Source organism: Schistocerca piceifrons, chromosome 2, assembly GCF_021461385.2.
Source record: "Schistocerca piceifrons isolate TAMUIC-IGC-003096 chromosome 2, iqSchPice1.1, whole genome shotgun sequence".
NCBI lineage: Eukaryota > Metazoa > Arthropoda > Insecta > Orthoptera > Acrididae > Schistocerca > Schistocerca piceifrons.
In genome coordinates, this window is record NC_060139.1 from 1,033,652,874 (window position 1) to 1,033,669,415 (window position 16,542).

Consider the following 16,542-nt stretch of genomic DNA (forward strand, 5'->3'; position numbering starts at 1 on the left):
AATACATACGAAACAGATCAACGCATGTTAGCTGATGAACTGAACATTTTTTAACTGCAGCTAAGTTCTTCCTTCGTCTTTTAAACGCCGATCATTGAGATCATCTGGGTCAGGCGTGCACTAAACAGCAACCAGTGTTTAGTTATGTGTGTATGGTTATGACCCTGAGACAAAACAGCAATCTTTGCAGTGGGAGACACCATCCTCTCTGTGGCCGAAAAAAGCGAGTCAATTTTGCACCAACATCAAATCAGTGTTAATGACTTTTTCTTGACCTTCATGGGATTGTCGATAATTTCTTCCATGTAGTCAGTGAGAAGAAAGTTCTACTGTGATGCTCTGAGGAGACTCAGGAAAGACGTTAAGTATCAACGACTTGAGCGGTGGGAGAACGAAGAGAAGACACCATCGCTAAGCTGTCTTAACTCATGGCCAGGCACGACATGCCAAATGTCACGCATGCCGGGAGTGCAGGCCATTTGAGGCTCAGCCTGTCTTGGCTTTGCTCAGTCCTCCTCCGTAGTACTGAGAATGGTGCGCCATTTCATTTAGGCCGGCCGGAGTGGCCGAGTGGTTCTACGTGCTTCAATCTGGAACCGCGCGACCGCTACGGTAGCAGGTTCGAATCCTGCCTCGGCCATGGATGTGTGTGATGTCCTTAGGTTAGTTAGGTTTAAGTAGTTGTAGGGGACTGATGACTTCAGATGTAAGTCCCATAGTGCTCAGAGCCATTTGAACCATTTCATTTAGTATTGCGGGGTGGCATTTTTAGGTCAGCACAACCCTCTTCAGTTCGGTGCATTCGTGGTGTCAGTGCTCTTTACCCTTCGCTATTTTTTCATGCCGCTGTTTTTGCACAAAAAGAGGTAGTCTAGTGATATATCATCGCAGGCCTTTAGTAATGATTGGGAATGATGGAAGAGAGGGACGAAAATTACCAGTATCTATTGTCCAATCACATAGTCGATGGTTATTGCAAATTTGTTGGGAAACAAGAATATCATGCAGAAAGAATTTAAAGGTTTCGCTGTCAACGAAAAAGCAAAAAACTTAAAACGATCGGCACATGGGATTCATTGTTCTGCTTATCAAGAAGCACTTTGTCCTAAATATCTAGGCACGCTCTATGTGACGAAATTGAACAGTAAAATTGTGAAGTTGCTGCACACTATCCCACTGATGTAAATGAACAAAGAGTGTGGGGACTTTATATATTACTGAAAAGTACGCTGATTAAGTCAAGAGACATGTCTGAAACTATTTTTCTCTTTAAAACCAGTTGTTGTCGAATTTATGAAGGAAATAGGAGTATAGAAGCGAAAATTAGAACATCTATAATGGATTGCTGACCACGCATTTTAATTTGACTTGACTGCACGCTGCCCACAGTAAGACACCGAAAGGTGTCAAACAATTTATTTTTGATTTGATTGGGTTGTATTTAAAAAGAAAATTACATTGTGCAAGGGACAAATTCTGACACATGCAATGATGACCTCTCAGATGTTAAGTCCCATAGTGCTCAGAGCCATGTGAACCATTTTGCCAGTACTGAGACTTTGTGGTCTGTGTTGCTGTGTTGCGTGAAACATAAAACCAACTTGTATGTGGAGTGTCTGCGCTGCATTTAATTGCAGTACATTAGCAGTTCCCTCCCCCCCCCCTCAGGCGTAGACAGGTGGGTGAAGAGGGGGGGGGGCGGAGAGAGAGTGAGCAGGCTGAGTGAGGACTATGGCACTCGCCCCAGAGATCTGTTACCAGCCGATTCTTGGCTGCCCCTAAGTCTAACTGCCCATACAGCAACTGGAAAGTTTTATGCTACGTCTGAGTGGCCAGTCTCAAGATACGCACGAATTCCCAGTTAATTCCAAGATATGGCGGTATGCTGTACCTGCCAAAAGCCAATTACGAAGGAAACAATGACGTCACCAGAACCGCTGCGACATAGCGGAGGCGAGCAGTGTTGCCAGAACTCACCCCGACGCGGATGTTGCTCTTCCTAGCGACCAGGTCGAGGCGCAGCCCGTCGAGCAGCGCCTTGACGGCGTACTTGCTGGCGCAGTACATGGCGTACAGCTCGTCGAATGTGGGAAGGTGGCACGCCAAACTGCACAGAAATTTTGACTCGGTTTTACTTTTTACTTGGTCCTGTAATATCATGATCACATTTTTTCGAAAAATGTTCAAACCTGTGTGCGATCTTATGGGACTTAACTGCTAAGGTCTTCAGTCCCTAAACTCACACACTACTTAACCTAAATTATCCTAAGGGACAAACACACACAACTATTCCCAAGGGAGGACTCGAACCTCCGCTAGGATCAGCCTCACAGTCCATGACTCACATTTTTTATTTGTCCTGCAGTTACATTATGTAAAATGATCGTAATGCTATTAGAGGACAGGTTAAGTCAGACGATACATTCGTAACATTGCATTGACAATTCTCTGTAAGTGAATGCTATTGAATCCCCTAGTCAAGAGTTGGCTAGACATCTCGCCTCCTTGTTACAATCGTACATCGGAAAAACTGATCATCATATTAAAAATTCTGTGTCCTTTATCGAAAAACTGAAGGGATTACTGTTAGCCCAAGTGATTCCTTGTCAGTTTTGATGTTGTACCCTGTTCACCACAGTTCCGATTAACGAAGCTGTTTTTTACGTAGCTGATATGTTTCCCACTGATATACAGTAGTAGCTTTGTTTTGACATTGCCTTTCCACGACTTATTTTCAATATAATGATGAATTCTATGAACAAATTGGATGAGTAGCAACGGGGAGCCCTCTAAGTCCAGCTGTTGCTAATCTTTTTGTGGATTTTTTTTTAACGGTGGGCGCTGCAGTCAGCTAGGTCCACTGAAGTGGTATTGGTATGCAGATGGCACTTTGCTGATACGGAATCTCTGTGAAGAGGAACTGAATGGTTTCTTCGTGCATTAAAATAGTATTAGTCCAAAGACACAATTTACTGTGGAGACAGAGACTAATGGACAGCTTAACTGGCAGATGGGACTTCAGGTCATAAGGTATATATGAAAGGTACACATACCGATCGTTTCCTACATAGGGATACGAAACATCATCCCAGGCAGAAAAGAGGTGTTATTGAAACATTAATGGACAGGGCCAATAAAATCTGTGAGCCAGTTCATTTGCAAGAGGAACTAAATCATTTACGAACAGCTTTTAAGGAAAATGGATGTGTTGATAATGAGATGTATGGAGCTCACCATCTCAGAAGAAAGGTGTCCGAAAACATGCAACAACAACAACCGTAGGCTGGAAAAGTTTTTCTTCCATTTATCCACAGTATTACGGACCGTATTGGGAAAGTTCTAGCCAAGTTTGGATTTGAAACAATCTTTAGACCCACCAAGAACATTAGTGAACGTTTAAGATCAGCGAAAGAAGCACGACGTCCTTTTGCAACCCCTGCGATGCATAAAATTCCGTGTAGCTGTGGGAAGGTTTATATTGGAAAAACGAAAAGAAGTGTTAATACCCGTCTAACTGAACACAAAAGGAACTGTTGTCTCGGTCACACCGACAAATAGGCTGTAGTGGAACATTTTTTTGAAGACAGTGATCATGAAATAAAATTTATTGAAACGAGTGTGCTAGCTAAGACTTTGCATTATCGTGCACAATGTACAGAGAAGCCGTAGAGATTTATAAACACTAGAATAATTTTAACAGAGAAGGAGAAGGCTTAAAGTGTGAGCCTGTTTATATGTTGGCAATGCGATAGATTGCATTAATAACTCTGACAGTAAGAGACTCTGTGGCTGGTCGGACTCGTTGTTAGAGGTGAATAGCCAGCAGTGATGGATGCTGGAAGTTTATAGTTAGCAGGTTAGAGAATCTGAAGTATTAGCGCAAGCGGACGATCTGGACGTGTGTCCGTCACGGAAACGTATTATTGTTGATGATTATATAATGTTTGGAACTGGATGTCACAGCCGATTATATAATATTTTGAACGGGATGTCACATTATTGAGGTAAAATTTGCTAAATACCTTATTTGCTCTGCAACAGAATCTAACCACATGCCTATTAGTAGTTAGAGCCTACAGTAGTTAGAATCTTTTATTTAGCTGGCTGTATTGGTGCTTGCTGTATAGCTGTAGTTCGTGTAAAGAAGATTTTTTGTGATGTAAGTGTCTTATGAAATGTATAGGTTATTGTTAGGATTTCTTCTAATTCACGGCCATTCTTTTCTGTTAATTATTTGAGCAGTCAGATTGCGTATCTTTGTATATTGTGGATCATAAATGAATAGAATACCTTTGAGTTGCATTTGTCAGGAATAATTCTGTAGGTCAGAGGTGAAATGATAAAGACAAATAAAGTGACAGTACGTTCAGTTTCACTCAGCAGTTTCAAAATTAAATTAAGAAGTTTCACCTTCCCTGTTATTTCAGTCCACGTAAAAAGGATATTAAACAAAGAAGTTTCAGAAGTTAGATACGATGTGGCGGTCAACTTTGTATCAACGATGTGACAATCGTTTACCGGTCAACTTTGTATCAACGATCTGACAATCGATAATCTTTGATCGAGAGTAATGGCGTTAGCCAGAGATAGATTCACTATCAACAGCAGGTGACGAGTGGTGGCGGCCTCTTTACGCTCTATATAAACGGGACCTCCACGGCCCAGCCAGTCGTTGGCTCCCCTCGGAAGATGTTGCTCACAGATGGCAACAAAACGTCAGCAGGAAGAATTTCTATTGTTCGACCACGGCGTCCTAACCCGGAAGTTTTAATTAACGTATTCCTTGTAACTCACCTTTGCTTAGTTTGTATTGACTAACTCTGTTTTATCACGCTGTTTGTCGTAATTCGCCTTACGATCTGCTCCGAGGACAATTTACTCTTCTACACTGGCCGACAGAAAAAGGCGAAGCACCCAGAAAGCATGGTCAACAGTCAACGTAACTTCGTGAGCGTATACACCGTCGGTGGATATGCAAATACTTAGGCTTGTAGTTCTCTTTGACAGAATGGCTACCTGTGTAAATTAGTGTGTTGGTTGTGTTTAGTGTTGTTACCTCGTGTGGTAGAGTATACAAGGTACATGAACAACGCCTGATATTGAGTGATCGCTGTGAAAGACATGGGAATGCTGTGTATTCGTGTAAGACAGCGTTATCTGCACCTGACAAAGATTGAAACGAACATAACTGTGGATCTAAATTTGGTTGGCTGGTCGAAGCGGATAATATCCAGACTCGGATGTGACTGTGGTCCAATGCTGAATTGCTTGGGAAAGTTAAAGTAGGCATACTCACTGTCCAGCTTCCACCACAAGAGAGGATCGCCTTATTGTGGACCAAGCACACTGCAACCCCTTCACGTTTGGATCTGCAATCCGAGAACAAGTAATGGACTTCCTGCAAAATTCTGTGTCAACCCACACCATTGGTCGGACACTAGTAGGCAATTACCGTCAGATGTGTGGGCTGCCGCTAACACAGCATAAACAGCTGCTTCTGGTGTGTTGTCATGATTGAGAAGCATGATCTTATTAATGGCGTCGAAATTTGTTCAACGACGAAACGTGGTTCTACACTGCCACAAGTGATCTCGTCGGTGAGTAAGGTGGCGGCCTTTGGAGCGATCCCATTATGCTAGTGTTACTGAAAGACACAGTGGTGTGACCCTGTAGGCTAATAAGTGTTGGAAGTCCCTCCGGGTTTGCTACTGGATCCTAAAATCAACTCGATTCAATATTTCGGCGATCCAGCTGTCCATCATCTTCAGGAGAGCGCTGCTGCTGCTGCTTATGATGATGATAACTGATGCCAAGGCTGCAAACGACGTCCTATATAGGCCCCCAAACCGTACGCGGCGCATGCGCCGCCCATCACAGTTACTACCTTCCAAGACTGGGCAGATGGCGCCGCCCTTAGTAGAACACCGTCGGGCTACGGAGTTTCGACCATTCCCGGAGGTGTATGAAGAGGATCATAGACCTTTTGCCTTTATTCCTTATGATGGAGGCATATCGTTTAAGTAGAAATAATTCAAAAGCCAAGATCGCTTAAATACTGCTTACTGGATAACCGGTTTCAACACATTAAAGATGCCATCATGGATCTGTGAAGATATAACACACAGGTTTGAGGGAGGGCTTACATGAGTTAAAATGGCTCTGAGTACTATAGGACTTAACTGCTGAGGTCATCAGTCCCCTAGAACTTAGAACTACTTAAACCTAACTAACCTAAGGACATCACACACATCCATGCCCGAAACAGGGTTCGCACCTGCAACGTAGCGGTCGCGCGGTTCCAGACTGTATCGCCTAGAACCGCTCGGCCTTTCCGGCCGGCTTACATGAGTTACACTATATACATTTTTATTAGCATAGTACCACATACCTGAATGTAGATTAATATTTATAAACCATTTGGATATGCCTTGAGGCAGACCAGCTGATATAAAATAATTGTCACAAAAAATAAAAAACAATTGCTCTCTTGGTCAAACAGACCATTCCACGTGCGCCATGCCGATGGGAGAGCACGTGGAATGGCTGTGTATCTTGGTGCGCAAGTCTGTTTCTCCCCCCTCTTCCCGTGCCCCCTCAATTTGTTTCTGACCTCGCATTCCTTAATTTCATATGACCATGCAGGTTTTCATAGTCGATCCTTTCTACGTTCATAATAAATGTATAGATGGTGAGATTTTTTTATAGCAAGTTTATTACTTTTTTAGCGTTTACAATACCTAAGACCGTAGTGCCCAGACAGGCAAAGACCCAGCATACAGATTTTAATCACTCGTCACATTGTATCTAAGTCGTGTTATGAACGGCTTACTATGTGTATATTCCTGACTTCCATATATGAATAAGAGTAAATTATAATATAATTTGCTGCTAATAAGGATAATGCCTTTGCTTCATGTTGACGTACTTTATAGTAAGTATAGTATGTATAGTACGCATAGTATGCATAGTATGTATAGTATGTACAGTAAGTGTATGCGAAAGTGTTCTTTGCATGGGTATTTGATTAGCAGTAATAGTAAAGTTGTATTGTAGTAGTAATGAGTGGTTATACCGTGGGACTGTGTGTGCACTGCATGGGCAGCGCTATCTAGTGGCCGGTTGTGAACCACCAGAATCGCAGCAGGTAAACAGGCGAGGAATAGGGCAGTGTGATGCCGACCGCTGACAGTCGAGCAGCGGCCATGTGCCAAATAGTTTTATCTTGTGACTTCGGTTTTACATATCTTATGGAAAACAATGACCATGACAGCAGTTGTTTTTTATTTTTTGTGGCAATGATTTTACATCGGCTGGTCTGCCTCATGTATCGTTATATCCAAATGGTTTATAAATGTTATTCTACATTCAGCTATATGGTACTGTGCTAATGGTAATGTATACAGTGTAACTCGTGTAAGCCCTCCATCAAACCTGTCACGTTATATCTTCACACATCCGATGATGGCACCTTTTCAGGGTTGAAACCGGTTATCCAGAAACAGTATTTAAGCGATCTTGACTTTTGAATTATTTCTACAACAGAGTGATTGCTCCACTACGCACTATGTGTTCACTGCAAAATATCGTTTTAGATTCGTAGTATTTTAAAGAGTTTTAACATTAAGAATATGTTCCATCCAACTTCTAAGATTAGGGCACTACTCGGCTCTGTGAAACATGACGTGGAGCTTAGGAAGCCTGACATATACAAAATTCCGTGTCACTGTGCGAAGGCTTACCTCGGCCGTTCAATTCGCACAGTTCAGGACAGGTGCGTGGAACATTGCTGTAATATGAGGCATCCAGAAAAATAGGCGGTAGCTGAACATTGCTTAAAGCCGGCCGCGGTCGTCTAGCGGTTCAGGCGCTCAGTCCGCAACCGCGCGACTACTACGGTCGCAGGTTCGAATCCTGCCTCGGGCATGGATGTGTGTGATGTCCTTAGGTTAGTTAGGTTTAAGTAGTTCTACGTTCTAGGGGACTGATGACCATAGATGTTAAGTCACATAATGCTCAGAGCCATTTGAACCATTTTTGAACATTGCTTAAACGATGGAAACGGGATGAAATTTGACGAAACTGTGATAGTTGCCAACACTTCCGGTTTTTGGAACTATGTTTAGGAAAAGGCGATTGAAATTAGGTTGGCAGATAATTTGATTAATAGAGATAATGGGTTTCCTCTTAGCAAGACGTGGGACTCTTTACTACCCTGCAACAAAACGGAAATTTCTCCGTTGCGGCCAGTCAGAATGTTCGAAAATAGTCTCTGAGTGCAATATATCGTTGTCGCCTTTGATCTGCCAAGAGCGGCGCCACCTGCCCAGCCTTGGATGACAGCAACTCTGTAGGCGGCGCATGCGCCGTGTATGGCTACGGAGGCCTGTACAGAACGTCGTTTCCAGCCTTGGCATCAGTTCTCGGCGGGAGTCAGCAGCAGCAGCAGCGTTTGCCTGAAGTTGGCGAACAGTTGGATAGCCGAAATATTCGCTCGAGTTGGTTTTAGGATCTGGCAGCAAACCCGAAGAGGCTTTCGAGGTACAGTGGTGTTACTCCTGGCGTCACGGTCTGAGATGTCAACGAGTGTGATTTCAGGTGCTAGATAGTAGTGACTGAGGGAACTCTGGCGGCACAAAAATACGTCACGCACATCCTGTGTCCTCGTCTGTTGGCTCCTATGCGACAGTACCGTGGTGCCATTTTTACTGAAGACAGTGCACATCAACAAATGGCACACGTCTTAGGAACTTTGCGATGCTGAGGTACTCCCGTGACCCGCAAGATTCCCAGTGCTATCTCCAGTAGGGCGTGTGTGAGACCTTCTCAAACCACAGTACCAGTATCAAGCACCAGAACGACAGTTGTGGGCCAGCTCGACTCAGGAGAGAATACAACGGCCTTACGACACCCTTCCGAACAGGATCAGTGCAGCATCGGGGCCAGAGATGGTGCAACGTCATACTGATGTGTCAGCTCATACTGCCAAGTTCTATGTAAAGGTCACTCGATTTTGTCTTCGCTGAAATAACTTCATATTCACTCTCAATGCACGCAGAGCCATTTCGTTTCCTCATCTCTTCCTGGTTGCTTCACTGTAAATGAAGTGACTGAATTCTTCTACCGTGGAAGCGAAGTAACATATGATAGAGAAGCAAGGAGGACATCAAAAGCAAACTAGAACAGACTAAGTTGGCAATGGCAGCCGAAAGAAGTCGTACCAAGCCTCAGTCTTAACTTGAGGAAGAAATTTTGGAGGATGGCCTTTTATGGAAGTGAATCATGCACGGTAAGAAAAATCGAAAAAGGGAGACTCAAAGTGTTTGAGTTGTAGTTCTGTAGAAAGATGATGAAAATTAGGTGGAATGACGTGATAAGGAGAGAGGAGGTTCTCTGCAGAAAAGGAGTATATCGTGAACACTGATAAGAAGAAGAGGCAGTAGGATGATAACACATACGTCAAGGGATCAGGGAATAACTTCCATGGTACTACAGTGAGCTGCAGAAAATAAAAACTGTAGCGGAAGATTGAAATTGGAATATATCCAGCAAATAAGTGAGGACGTCGATTGCAAATGCTACTCTGATACGAAGAGGTTGGTATAGGAGAAGAATTTGTGAGTCAGACCATATCGAATGTTACACTTCTGTTTGTGCATACGATAATGTATTTATGTAAGGAGCTAGCAGCTGTATGTGTGTGTTCTAATGTGTGTGAATACCTAAGGGATCAAACTGCTGAGATCATCGGCCCCTGGACTTATACACTACTTAAACTAACTTTGCTAACAACAACACACACACCCACGCCCGAAGGAGGACTCGACCCTCCAGCGAAAGGGGCCGCACAATCCGTGACATGGTGCCTCGAACCGAGCGGCCACTCAGCATGGCCAGCCAGGGTGGCCGAGGGGTTCTAGGCGCTACAGTCTGGAACCGCGCGACCGCTACGAATCCTGCTTCGAATCTTGCCTGGATGTGTGTGATGTCCTTAGGTTAGTTAGTTTTAAGTAGTTATAAGTTCTAGGGGACTGATGACCTAAGAAGTTAAGTCCCATAGTGCTCATAGCCATTCGAGCCATTTGAACCACTCCGTGTGGCAGCAAGTGTACGACAGTGTGATTTGCACTAATACATTAGTCGCTAGAAGTGTGTAATATAATGATATCCACAAGAACTCGGCTAGTTGGGTCCTTATGTCATGTCCACACAGTGACATCAAAAACTTCTCGCCACCATCGCTAGCTCCAGATGGAACCCCAGTTAGGTTTTACAGAAATTAGCCAACAGCATTGGCCCCTTAGTTAGTTTGCATTTATCTTGAGTCTATCGACGAGTGCAAAGTCTCAAAAGACTGCAAAATGTACCGGCGACTCCTGTACAAAACAAGAGTAGGAAAAGGACCTGCAAAATTGCAGATCGAGCCCCATAACATATGTTCACTGAAGAAGTCTTGAACATATTCGAAGTTAGAATAAAAAAAATTTCCTTGAGACAGAAAAGCTTTTGTTCACAAATCAGTACAGATTTAGAATGTATCAACCGTGTGGAACTCAGCTTGTCTTTTCTTGCACGATATCCTGCCAACCATGCATGAAAGACAACAGGCAGTTTCCATATTCTTAGAATTCCGGAAAGCGTTTGACACAGTGCGCCATACTGAATAGGTTCCCAGATATGTAAGTGACTGAAACACCTCTTAAGCAGTAGAATCCAGGGCATTGCTTCAGACAGCGAGTGTTCATTATAGACAAGGATATCTTCAGAAGTGCCCCAGGGAAGTGTGACAGAAGTATTGTTGTTCTCTGTATAGAAAGACGATCTGGTGCATAGAGTGAGCAGCAGTCTGTAATTGTTTGCTGATGATGCCGTCTTATATGGGAAAGTGTCGTCATTAAGTGAGCGTAGAAGGATACAGAGTGAATTAAACACAACATTTATTTGGTGTGATAGTGACAACTTGCCCTAAATGTGGAAAATTTTAAGCTAATGCGGACCAGTAGGAAAAACAATCCCATAACGTTCAAATACGGTATTAGCGTTGCATGGCTCGACACAGTCACATCAGTTAAATGTGAAATGGCACATGCATGTAATGTCTGTAGTAAGGAAGGCAAATGATCGACTTGGTATTATTGGGAGAATTCTAATAAATGTGTATCTCACATGTAAAGGAGACCACATATAAAACACTAGCGCTACCCTATCTTGAGTTCTGCTCGAGTGCTTGGGATCGCTACTGTTGACAGCAACCTGCAACACACTCGCATCCTGCAGGTTGTCCACATTTCAGGCTTCATCCGCCACAAGATATACCCGCCTGTTGCCAGACACCGATCTACATTCGTCTCATATGTTGGTACACGTTCTGGACATCACTACCACGTGGTGTCCCCGGAGTCTCACACAGCAGCCACGAGGGGCACCAGGCCTGTTGGCAGGGGAGCGCACTTCCACAGCTGTCTCACTGTGATCACAGGCACTATTTTCCTACACAATCTCACATGCTTACTAGCAGACCTCACTGTATCTGTGAGCAGCGACATTTTAAGGCTGGCACTGTGGAATGGTACTTCAAACTCAGCTATTGAACCAGTTATTCCTTAGAGGTCCTTGGGCCAGATGCCAACAACGATAGTGGTCTATCAATTTGAATTCCAACTAAGGCACTCTCATCGAATAGTCGCTGTACTGTGTTTAACTTCTAGCCCCTACTGAGCTTAGGGCACAATTTACTTCTTCAGAATTTAACCTGACGCCAGCTAAATACATGTTGCCTCCCTTTGCCGAGACCATGACTACCTGTGTGATTAACTCCAGAACATTCCAAATGAATCGCAACTTGCGCCCACTTTCTTATTCATTTTGGTGTTTGGCAACTTGATCATTGTCTCCCTTGTTCGGACTAAAAGTACCAAACGAACTTCCATTTACATGTAACGTAAAACCTCACAAAGGAGACTTGTGTTCTTGAACACTTAATAAACTTGTTCTACTTTGTTAAACTGGACAGTGTTCTCATTGCACCTCAACACACGTGCAACGTATCACCATCAGGTCGGATTAAAAGACCACTCAAGCAATTCACAGACGTATTGCTACATTTGGTTCGATCAACACTCGAGTATTATGGAGATGCTTAGTGAACTCAAATGGGAATCACTAGAAGAAAGACGACGTCTTTTTTGCGAAACACTATTGAGAATTATATGAATATATGGTGTCTCTCCTTTTGGACATATCTGAAAGAACAGTCACCAAGTATTCATGTAAGGGATATGCCTCGATGGGCATTCGACCTCCAGTGGGAATCTAAAATTGGCGAGCAAGGAGGACGTGGATGGTGACTGCAGATAAGTCGTAGATTGAGGTGGGAGTGTGGGCTAGCTAAAGAGCTAGCCTGTGCTACCTGCTGAATTGAACTCGGCTACATATACTTGGAAGTGATGATGATGATGTTCCATACTTCGAGGAGCGTAGGGGACGATGTGGGAGACCCGCACCATTTACTAGGCAAGGTCCTAGTGGATGTGATTTGCCATTGCCTTCCTCCGAGCGTAATGGTGATGAATGATGATCATGAAGACGACACAACAACACCCAGTCATCTCGAGGCAGGGAAAAATCCCTGACCCTGCCAGGAATCGAACCTGGGACCCCATGCGCGGGAAGCGAGAACAGTACCCCAAGACCACAAGCTGTGTCGCTGATAATGTTCCTTGGACACAGGATGGCATAAGGAGGACCACGATCGGATAGTGCAACAAGCTTCAGCAGTAAAGTGTCGACTAGCTTGTTCATTGCATGCTAAGAAGGATCCAAGCGTGCTACAAAGTACGAGTTGGACCACACGGTATTCATGTTGTCCAATACCAGGTTTTTATATCACAGACATTCAGAGTTGTGAACTATCGGAGAGATTGCGTTTGTTTTGCTTACTGTATTGTTTTCAACTCCCAGTAACGTCAATATTTTACGCTGTACTGTCACGTCAATGTGACCACCTGTCAAACTCCTGAATAATTACCTTTTGTAGCGAGGGCTTGCAGGAAGAGCATCAGTGAGGTTCTGGAAGGTACTGACTGGGATGGGTAGCCGAGCCAACTCTAGCGTCATGGTCAGCTGGGCTAGGTTTCTCCCTTGAGGATCCAAGGCGTGTCCCATACATTCCCGATTGGGTTTAAATCCGGGGTGTTTGGTGCCCAGGAAAGTACGATAAAAACATCCTGGTGCTCTCCAAACCATCCATGTACGTTTGCGACCTGTGTTACACATTGCGTTAACCTGCTGGTAGATGCCATCGTGCTGAGGAAATCAAACTGCATGTAGAGGTGTACATGGACCACAAGGATAGATAGATACTTGTGCTAGCCCACTGTGCATTTCATAATATCATCACCCAGGGAATGCCATGAAAACACTCCCCAGACCACAAGTCTCGCTCCTCTGGTCCTCTTCCAACAATTATTGCAGTGCTTTTACTTTCTGACGTTTCAGCCGTTGGAGTCTCTGAAATGGCCACCTATCGCCACTCAGCAGTCAGCATGGGTGAATGAACCAGGCGCCTCCTGCGGAGGCCCATACACACCAATATTCGCTGAACGGTCATTGACGAGACATTGTCGGTAGCCTCTTGGTTCATCTAGGCCGTTAGTTGTTCAGTAACTACCCGTCCATTCACCTGCACAGCGCAGCCGTCATTCATCCCTGACATCTACGGCTTTTATGGTGCACCACAGTATCCTTGGCGCCGGTTTAGGATAGCGCCATTTTGCTGTGAACGGTATACTTTCACCATAGCGGCACACGAACATATTACAAACTTAGCTGTTAGGGGAAATGCTTCCACCCTTGGTCCGAAAGCTGCGGTAAGTCCTGTTACGTGATGTTGTGACATGGCAGCTGCAGTGAAATTCTACTGTGCAACAGCCTTTGTCTTCACTTGTAGGATGCCTAAGCACAATTTTTTATTTAAAATGTACTGGCTTCAGTATCTCGGTAAGCACAGAAAGTATATGCGATGACAATGCACATAAACACTTGAACTCTGCAAAGACCAAGAGTTTGTGCTGAATCACAACTCTAAATCGAACCTTTCCATCTTTACCTAACGAGCCAGCCAAGCACCTCCGTCAGCTTGCTTTAGATAAGTCCAGTAGTGCCTCCCTGATACTTTGCAGACATCGAAGATGCAGATTCAGCTCGTAGTTTCGAGCTTTGCTGCAGCCTGCACTCCACTGGAGAGTGAAACATCCATTCTGTAAATATTTTTACGCTCTATTGCATGCCAAAAGAGAAGGAATTATCGTTTTCTACAGAACAGTTTCGATATGAAGTTTGAACTGAAACGATCTAGAAGCAAGCGTTTTAGATGCATACATCTATGGGAAGCCTACCTGTTGATGTGAATGATGAAGCCGTCGTCGACGCCCCTGCTCAGCATGTCCTGCACGGCCTCCCTGGTGCAGATACTCAGGCCCAGCACGTTCACGTCCAGGATTCGTTTCCAGTCCTCCGTCTTGCCAGCTGTCAACATATCAGAGTGTCAAAGAGCAAAGAATAGTAACGAATTCACAAATTTTGTTCATATTCGACAATGATGAATTTCGCGACTGCATTGGTGCCTTTCTTTACAATGAAATTGATTGCTGCAGGATATGGTGATCGATGCGCAGTGTCCAATTTTCGTCCAATGCGCTAGGCGTGTTCTTTCGTTTGTTCGCAAGGGGAGGCCGACATTGTCCTCATCTTTCGGCCAATCTGGAATGACACAATCGAGGCGCATGTCCCGCTGTTTTTCTCAAATGAATTTACAGAACCTATTCGGTAAAAAAATTTCATTTTTGCTCCACCTGTAGCTTCATATGTGTGGTTCATTATGAGGTGCCCATCATTTCGTTAGATCTCACAGTTATTGTGATATTTTACGTGGAAGTGAGACACTCCATCTTCAGGCCGTGAGTGGCCTACCGGGACCACCCGACCGCCGTGTCATCCTCAGTGACGGATGTGGATAGGAGGTGCGTGGGGTCAACACACAACACTTCCGGTCGTTAAGATGGTATTCTTGACCGAAGCCGCTACTATTCGGTCGAGTAGTTCCTCAATTGGCATCACGAGGCTGAGTGCACCACTAAAATTGGCAACAGCGCATGGCAGCCTGGAGGGTCACCCATCCAACTGCCGACCACGCCCGACAGCGCTTAACTTCTGTGATATTACGGGAACCGGTGTATCCACTGCGGCAATGCCGTTGCCGCGTGGAAGTGAGACACTGCTCGAAATTCGAAAAAGTTTGCAATGAAAAATAGGAGTCGCTATGATTTTGCATTTGCTGCATATTTACACAATATGTTGCTGTGTACGAAATTCAGCTAACTTATTGAATTTTTCTTTAGACGTGGGTGGAGGTCCGTATTTGTCACCAGTCTCGAGAAAAATGATCTGATGTAGCACATTCATCTGCGATTGAACCGCGTCAGCGATAAAGCCAGAGTGAAATATCCGCAACATTCCTCATATTTCACAAACAGCTTGAGATATCGAAATGAGGTTATGGCAAATGATAGCACACCAAGAGGAGAGTAGTTTTTTGTATCATTGTTATGCAAAACTTCATTGTCTACCATATTATTCTACTGACTACAGACTTCTTTGGTGAAGGATTGTTATTTTTAAGGGCCATCGATAGCTGGTGAAACGGGAAATGCTATGGGTTTTGGAACAACATAAGTGTAGACGCAATTCTTCAGTTCCTCGCTTCATAAACTTAATAAACAACTGTTTCAGAATTCTCTCGCATCTGTATAACATCTTGGTGAGGTAAGATTGTGTAAACTGCACACTGTTTTGGCGAAAGAAGCAAATTTTAACATAGGAACAACAAAAATATGTAGGTTTCACTCAAAATTTGCCTCATTACACTTCTCAGACAGTTACAGTCAATAACCCAGGCGAAATTAAATCGCTGTATTTTCGGCGGAATTCTTTTTAGATACTAATCAAAGCATAGGCGACAGATTTTTTTGATTCATCACTATGCAAATGTGGGTGTGGAGGGTATCCGCTTAATATTGATCAAAAATGTGAGTGTAGGCTTCAGTTTAGAACAGAACTTCCCCTCCAGCGCTCGGCATTTCCCCTACAGCGCCTGCCCACAGACCCCTCCACAATCACTCTCCCCACACGTGCCCTGCCCTCTCCGCATCTGCTGGCCATAGTATTCTGTATGGACTCTGTCAGAAGGCATGAGGCAGGAAGATTTGAATCAAGGGCGTGTAAATCTTGTAAATCTCATATCATTGCCATCAATGGACAAAGATGTATCGATGGCAGAGACCACTGACATCGTAGGTTTAGTAGCTTGGCCACAAGCGGCGGCAACCGTTACCGTGTGACCACTGCCCACGCAAGTCAGCCGCCTAGGGAACTAAAAAAATGGCGATGTAACTTTCTGCAGAGCAGAAAATCCAATTCCCTTTGGGCCGCTGCCTCAAGCAAATAATCGCCAGTTATGCTACGTCACGATCTTCTCACTGCTGTTGG

General features: G+C 44.2%; 1 protein-coding gene across 2 annotated transcripts in view; it reads right to left on the reverse strand.

Annotated features, from left to right (window-relative positions):
* The window catches only part of LOC124776991 (dehydrogenase/reductase SDR family member 11-like), a 72,309-nt gene that overhangs the window by 26,046 nt on the left and 29,721 nt on the right, over positions 1 to 16,542 (reverse strand). For both annotated transcript variants that reach the window (XM_047252238.1, XM_047252236.1), the window contains exons 3-4: positions 14,394 to 14,523; positions 1,978 to 2,107 (exon numbers count right to left, since the gene is read on the reverse strand). In XM_047252238.1, the coding sequence (XP_047108194.1) occupies positions 1,978 to 2,107; positions 14,394 to 14,523 (260 nt within the window). The remainder of the gene's footprint in view (positions 1 to 1,977; positions 2,108 to 14,393; positions 14,524 to 16,542) is intronic.